General features: G+C 32.7%; 1 protein-coding gene across 1 annotated transcript in view; it reads right to left on the reverse strand.

Annotated features, from left to right (window-relative positions):
• The window catches only part of LOC136028370 (flightin-like), a 31,339-nt gene extending 24,162 nt beyond the window's left edge, over nucleotides 1–7,177 (reverse strand). The window contains exon 1 of the mRNA XM_065706163.1: nucleotides 7,149–7,177. Within this exon, the coding sequence (XP_065562235.1) occupies nucleotides 7,149–7,162 (14 nt within the window). The 5' untranslated portion in view covers nucleotides 7,163–7,177. The remainder of the gene's footprint in view (nucleotides 1–7,148) is intronic.
• Nucleotides 7,178–8,151: the final 974 nt, after the last annotated feature.

Consider the following 8,151-nt stretch of genomic DNA (forward strand, 5'->3'; position numbering starts at 1 on the left):
TCAAGGTGCCTTCAACGCTAACAAACAAAGATAAATAAAATAACCTAAAATCAAATAAAATAAAAAGAGAAGAAACAAAAATAACAATTATCTAAATATACAATATTCGCAAGTGCGATTATTTCTGGGTTATGATTTTATTTGATTTTAGGTTATTTGAGTTTTTAGCTTTTGAGATTTATCTCTCTCTCTTTGTTTTTGTTGTTGCTGGCCATTTCGGCTTTAGATCTTTTAGTAAACACAACAAAACTTCTTCGGTGGACTTTGGGGGGGGGGGGGGGCAGGAGTGGGTAATCAAAAGAAAATATCATATGCCTTATTTTAAGTCTGCGAAGAGAGGCTTACCCTCTCTCCTGATGTCCTTCCGTACTATCCCCCCTACGCCAGGTTAATACGTTAATAGTAAGCAAAAATGTGTTTTTTTCAGTTTTTAATCTCCTCTCTTCCCTTTGAATCAGGAACCGTATACAACTATCATCGTACCAAGACTTCGAAATCTGGGTAAATTTCAAACGACACTGGTACAAATTTAGTCTCCAAATGTAGTCTACTGGTCTCCAAAACAGTAGCCTTTGGTATATAGGGGTACTTTTATTGAAGTTGTAAGTAAGGATTGCCATTTTGTAGTACCTAATATGTATAGTACGTGAATTGTTCAGGTGGTGGGACAAAACTTTTTCTTTTGCCTTGACTTGTCTTTTGTCATTATTTATGACATGTCGCAGAACCTTTGTTTCTTTTAATTGTTCAGGTGGTTGGAAAAATTCTTCTTTTGCCTCAGCTTGTTTTTTGTCATTATTAAAGACATATCACCAAACCTTTGTTTCTTTTAATTATTCAGGTGGTGGGGCAAAAACTTTTTTTCTTCCAACAATTTGTCTAGTCCACTTTTTTGATTTTCAAGGGTATGGTAGGCATTGATGAACTTATCCATGTCTAAATCCAAACCTAATAATCATCGCTATCGTTTCCAATTTGTTCAGTTCATTATACTTCGGCTTGCTTTTAGTCATTATGAAACACATGTCGCCAAACCATTGCATGCTTAACATGCTTAACAAACGCATGGTAGACATTGATGACCTTATCCATGTCAAAATCCCAAGCCCAATCCTCATCACTTTCATTTTCAATTTTGACACGTTTTGATTTTCCCTGTCCAGATTCATTTTCATTGACTCTCTCACATGTTTGGCGTCGAAAGCCTTCTAACCAAGTGTGTATTTGCTTTCTTTTTCATTTTTGACTTGCTCACATGCTTGGCGTCACATGTCTTCTAAATCCGTGAGTCTGCTCTTCATTTTCAATTTAAACATGCAGCCGCTGTTCTTCTAACCGCGTGTGTATTTGCTCTTTATATTTAACTCGCTCTCTTGTTCAGGGTCATATGTCTTCTAACTGTGTTTCTTTGTTCTTCATTTTCATTTTTGACGCATAGCCACTTTTTTCCTAGCCACATGCGTCTTTACTATTCATTTTCATTTTTTACTCGCTTACTTGCTCGGTCACATGTCTTCTAACCGCGCGTTTCTGTGCTTTTATTTCATTTTTGACACGCTCTAATTGTCATTTTCGCATATCTTCCAACCAACCGCATCTTTGCTCTTCATTTTCATTTCGTCACCGGGTCCCGGTATTTGGCACTGCGATAGGCTTCTATATAAGGATTTTCACTGTCGCTTGTCTTCTAAACGCAGGAAATTTGAGCATTTCTTTTTGATGTCATGAGATCCAAATGGGCTTGAAATTAGAAGTAGTACCTTTGTAAATTTACGTTTTTTGATGGGACCTTGAACTTTTCTTCCGGCTTGTCTTTTGTCATTATGAAAGACGTATCGCCGAATCTTTGTTTCTTTTAACTGTTCAGGTGGTGGGCAAAAATCTGAACCTTTGTTTCTTTTAATTGTTCAGGTGTTGAGACAGAAACTCTTTTTTCTTCCAACGATTTATCTAGCCCATGTTTTGATTTGCAAAGGTATGGTATGCATTGATGACCGTATCCATGTCTAAATTCAAAACCTAATATTCATCACTATTATCTTTCATCTGTTTAGTTCGTTTTACCTTGGCTTGTCTTTCATAAATATGAAATACATATCGCATAGCCTTTGTTTTTTAACAAAGCTATGGTAGGCATTGATGGTCTCATAACAGTCATATCTCCAAACGTTACGGAGTTTTTGAGATATGTGATAAGATGGATGTTCTAGAATAAAATTAAATAAAAAAAAAAACAAGTTTTTTTAAACGAAAGTAGGGAGCAACATTAAAACTTAAAACGAACAGAAATTACTCCGTATATGAAAGGGGCTTTTCTTCCTCTACGAACCGCTCTTTACGCTAAAGTTTGACTCTTTCTCTTAACTCTATTTTTAAAACAGTAAGAAACTTTAGCGTAAAGAGCGGGGCGTTGAGGAGGAAAAGCCTCCTAAAAATACTTTAGCGTAAAGAGTGAGGTATAACGAGGGAATAAACCCCTCATATGCGTAATAATTTTTGTTCGTTTTAAGTTTTAATGCTGTTCCTTACTTTCAGTAGAAAAACTTTTCATTTTTTTCCTGTTTTTTCAAATAATGCTAAAAAATCCTGCGCCCCCTTCATTGAAATTCTCTTCCCCCATGAGAAATTTCTCCATGGAAATATCCTCCCATGTACCCCCCCTCAACTCTCCCCCCTAAACCAAAATAATCCCCCTGAAAACGTCTGTAAACTTCCCAGATATATATATATATATATATATATATATATATATATATATATATATATATATATATATATATATATATATATATATATATATATATATATATATATATATATATATATATATATATATATATATATATATATATATATATATATATAAATACATATATATATATATATATTATATATATATATATATATACATACATATATATATATATGTATATATATATATATATATATATATATATATATATATATATATATATATATATATATATATATACATACATATATATATATGTATATATATATATATATATATATATATATATATATATATATATATATATATATATATATATATATATATATATATATATATATATATATATATATACATATAGTATAAATAAATATATAAACTATATATGACCAGCAAGTATCATTGCATAGAAAAAAGATATTTGAGTGGTTTTTCTTAACGATGTTCGAAGCCCGTCTTGGAAAGTTAAGTTTTTTCTGGATGACATGCCATTTGAGGCTACTGAGAGGATTCCGTTAAAGTGGAACGATTCAAGAGTAAGCCAGTTTAGTAAGTGTGAGTGAAAGCACGGCTTGCCTGGGATAAAGGATTGCCAGAAGTAGTAAGCAAATTTAGAACTAGTATTTTTGATTTGGAAAAAATATTTTGATAAATTGCAACTCAAACTTATCGATCGTAAGCTATCAGCGTAAAAGTTAGGTGCACTAGATAACAAATAATGTAGGAAAGCGAAGGATTTTTTTTTTTGCAATTTTGTAGCGAATGCATGAAAAAATACCGACCGAAATTAGGGGGAGGGAATTTGTTGTTTTTCTATCAAAATCCCCAAAAATGTCTTGTTCAAAGTTTAGGGAATATTATCCAGGGACATAAAAAATTACCTCCTCCTACCCCGTCTTCTTATTCACTCAATATACAAGCCAATATTTGAAAGAGAAAAATAATTAGCGTCAAAAATCAAATTGAACTCCCTGGAAAACGGACTTTTAAGCATTTCAAGTTTCTTTTCGGAAAATTCCGTGAATATTATAGGAGATCGTGGCTTTTTAATAAATTGAAGAAAAATATATCTTGGAAAAATTGAAATTCAACAAATCAGATAATGTAAGCAAAATTGAAAAACATTATAATTATGAGTGAATCATAACAAACTTGGCATTTTGGGAGAGGCTCCTCTTAAAATCTGTTTTTCTTGTTTACTTGTCTGGCCATACTTTTCACAATTTTTGATTATTTATTATTTCGAAAATCTAAATTTTCATCCAGAAGTACTATATCCTATATTTTCAGCAAAGCATACAGTCTTTTACAGAGTTAGAATTAGGGATTGGCTTAGGACCTTTCACAATGACATTTTCTTAATACTGTGAATTAGCTAGCGATAAATTGAGCAGATCAGTTTTTTCGTAGAATTTTTCTGATTGGCTTAAGATCCCCTGATAAAAATACTGTATTTTTTTTTACCTGGGATCATGTCTATTTGTTGCTGTAGCCTTAGGTAAAATGCATCTGAGTCACTGCTGTCACGTTATGCTGGATGATCTGTCCATGGAGGAATTTTTCATGGGGGAAAATAATTTCTATGAAGGGGGTACTAGATATCCCAGCATTGTTTAAGAACAGAAACTTTAAAAAAAAAGTTTTCAACTGAAAGTAAGGAGCAAGATTAAAACTTAAAACGAAGAGAAATTATTACGTAAATGAGGGGGTTCGTCCCCTCGTCAATACCTCGCTGTTTACGCTAAAGTATTCTTAGTAATTTCAAAATAGCTATTTATCCTAGTTAATCAGCCTTTGTGATTCAGGGGTCTTCTTAAACAATTGGAACAAAATTTGAGCTTTAGCAGACAGAGCGAGGTATTGATGAAGGGGTGGGCCCCTCATATTAAGTATATGAGGAAGTTTGCCCCCTCGTCAATACCTCGCTCTTTACGCTAAAGTTCGAATTTTGTAAAACAATGGCCAATATAAGCAATAATTGATTTGTGTTATTTTTGGGCCAATTTTAGCATTGAGTTTTACCTTAAGTGGCTTCTTAGCTATGATTTTTTATTGTGATAGTAAACCAAATATATTGTATGTGTTCGGCTTGTGGTTGTTATTAAGAAAAAAAATAAAAAATTTCCAACTGAAATTAAGGAATAGCATTAAAACTTAAAACGAACATAAATTATTACGAATATCTTTTAAAGATATTTTCCTTCTTTTATTTCAGTCAGTTGAAAATTGCTCAACTTGTGACTTTTATTTTTCATAAAAATAGTTTCGACTTCTTTGGTCATTTTGTTACTACGCCTTACAAAATTAGTTCCGCAAATAACGCTAGTTATTTGGTTACAAGTTACGTGGGTGAATCTTTCCATGAAGAAATTTCTCGTAGGGGAAGGGAATTTTCCAGGGAGGGGGAGCTGGATTTCCCGACATTATTTAAAAAACGATCAGCAATTACATAAAAACAAGTTTTTTTTAACTGAAAGTAATAAGCAACATTAAAACTTAAAACGAACAGAAAATCTTACGTCTATGAGATTGGTTGCCTCTCCTCAGCAGCTCGCTCTTACGTTAAAGTTTCTTTTTTAGCTTTTAAAAGAGGCCATTATTCTAATCTATCTTAAACAACTGAAACAGAAATGAAACTTAGGTTATTATAAGGTTAATATCAGTTTAAAAAAAGTAAATTAGTATACAGTTTTTTTAATTATTCATGCACGATGAGCCAAATTCAAAACCTGCATTAATTAAAAAACGTTCAGAAATTAAATAAAAAACAATTTTTTCAAAATGAAAGTAAGGAGCGACATTAAAACTTATAACAAACAGAAATTATTGCGTATATGAAAGGGGCTGTCCCCTCCTCAACGGTCCGTTTTTTATGCTAAAGTTTTTTTTTTGTTTTATAATGTAGAGTTGTTAGAAATATTCAAAGTTTAGCGTAAAGAGCGGGGCGTTGATGAGGGTACAACCCTTTCCATATACGAAATAATTTCTATTTGTTTTAAGTTTTGATGTCACTCCTTACTTTCATTAAAAAAAAACGCTTTTTCTTAAATTTAACATCAACAAGATTCGAAAGCCTGCATAAGTCATGACTTCATGATTTTGGACTTAAAACAATTCCAACTTTTAAGGATTGTATAAAAACAATGGTTTACTTTCAAGTGCACTTGGAGATAAAAGCATTTCAAATAAAAAACAACTTCATTTTTTGCCCTGAATCCTTGAAAAATAATTACAGAAAAAACATGGTACGTGTCACAATCCTCCTTCCCTGTATGCTGCTATAATGCAGAACACACTTTTAACCTTGGCAAAGAATTCCTATACTCTGTATCATGGTAGGGTCCCAAACACAACAATTCGACAGCACTTACAAGGTTTGTGGCAACAGGAGGAAAAAGTGGGATAATATTCTAAATGAGAGGCTTTTGACATTTACTGAGTTAGGCGAGTGAAACGTTCAGGAATGTATCCACAGCCTTATTAATGGCATGGGACGGTCTTTCAAAGTACATAATCCATTCCTTCCTTCATAAAAGGGTACTGACCTTTGGCGAGCCTTGACAATCTTTGCGTTAAAATATCATCACAGCACCGAGTTTAGATATGAGGTGATTTCTTATAGGAGGGGAGCAAGCATAAAAACAAAATTTTCCTGTTTTCTACTGAATGCTGTTGATGTTTTTGAATACATTCATATTCTAAATTCTTACTTACTCTACATTCTTACTCCAGATTCTTACTCTTACATTCTACAACTAAAAATCGGTGGATTCTTTAACAAAATAAAAATAATTTGCATTTGACGATTTTTTACTATTTTGTTTGACTTAGTCAACAAACTAAGTCAAATTTTACCCAAGTTTGTGGATACACCTTTCAAGAGGAAGGGCAGCAGTACAAGAGGAAGGGCAGCTCCAACACACTACCTCATAACAGACCTTCCCACAACAACAGTTGTGGCCTTGTCCATCTCCTACTTCTCTACAAAAAATCAAAAAAGTCAAACTGTTGAGAAAATAAATCTAAAAGTCTTGATTTGAAGTTAAGTCACAAATGTGTAATGCGAGAGGCATAGGACTATCGTAGTAAAGCGAGGAAAAAGAGAAGATATAAACTGAGAGTCTTCGTGAGGAGGAAAAGTTGAAATTAATGACCTTACAAACAAACGGATGAAGGGAGACCAAATACGAGGGCTAATGTAAGAGCCAAGCATAAGGCCCAAGTTATATACTAAACAGTTTAGAAAGCAGGATTTTTTCAGAGGTATTTATCAGGAAAGTAGTGATGAGTAAATGGGTCCCGGAAATACATCATTTGCATAACCGGTTGACACCTCATTATCATACTCCAACAAACACAAAATTAGCATAGTATAATAGGTACATAATTTGCATACTTATATGAGCTCATATTCTGCTTGTGCTATTTAAAAGGACGAAAGGAAAGGATTTGAAAAACGCGTTCCAAGGAAACGATTTTTTTGTATTTAGTCCCTTCTGGACGAGAGATTTTTAGCAGTATTCACCCAGCACTTTAATTATAAAAATTAAACGACGTCAAGATAAATGTTAACATGTAAGTATTTTCGAATTTATAATCTATTAGATTTATAACCCTTTTTTTAATTTCTCCTTTAAGGAATCCAATTTTTCATAGATAAAAACTTACATATATAAAAGTCAAAATTCCAAGTGCTTTCCACAAAACTATAGTTCGAACTAATGCTTAGACATTTAAGTTCAGTTTGTGGTTTAACTGTCATCGCATTTACCCATCAAAAAGGTTTTAAGAATATTGGTATGTTAATCTAGGGAACTTATTCTTGGCGACAGAACGGATTTAAATCAAATGTCACTACTAGTGTTGCCTAGATAATGTCTGAAGCAGAAAAATGGAATAAGTGACATGTTAAGAGAAAACATAATGAAGTATTTTAGCTAATGGATTCAAAACGATCTTTTGTTTTATTATGTTATTATTCTACATGCAGCTATTTAAATAAATATTTCATTGCAGTACTTTGTTATGTTTCCATTATTGTTAGGGCACGCTAGCAGCTCCCATGTTTAGAATGTTTATTAAAACAGTTGGAGATGTAACAATAGTAATTTTCAGAGGCATAGATACTATTAGCGTGCTCAGTAATATTAGAATCTGAGGTAGGTTAAGAAGGTTTTTACCAAGGTCTGAGAGAGATGAGCTGGCTTTTTTCCAAAACATACCCAGAGACAGGCAAACAGACAAATTAATTTTTTTTAAAGGAAATTCCAACATCATGAGAGAGACTGATTATTGAATGCCTTGTTGATTACATTAAGAGGTGAAACCAAGACCAGAGGAGTTCTCGAGATTTCCCTGCTGGATGAGTTTGCTATATCTAAAAGTGCTTTTTATTAATT

This window comes from Artemia franciscana, chromosome 6, assembly GCF_032884065.1.
Source record: "Artemia franciscana chromosome 6, ASM3288406v1, whole genome shotgun sequence".
Classification (NCBI taxonomy): domain Eukaryota; kingdom Metazoa; phylum Arthropoda; class Branchiopoda; order Anostraca; family Artemiidae; genus Artemia; species Artemia franciscana.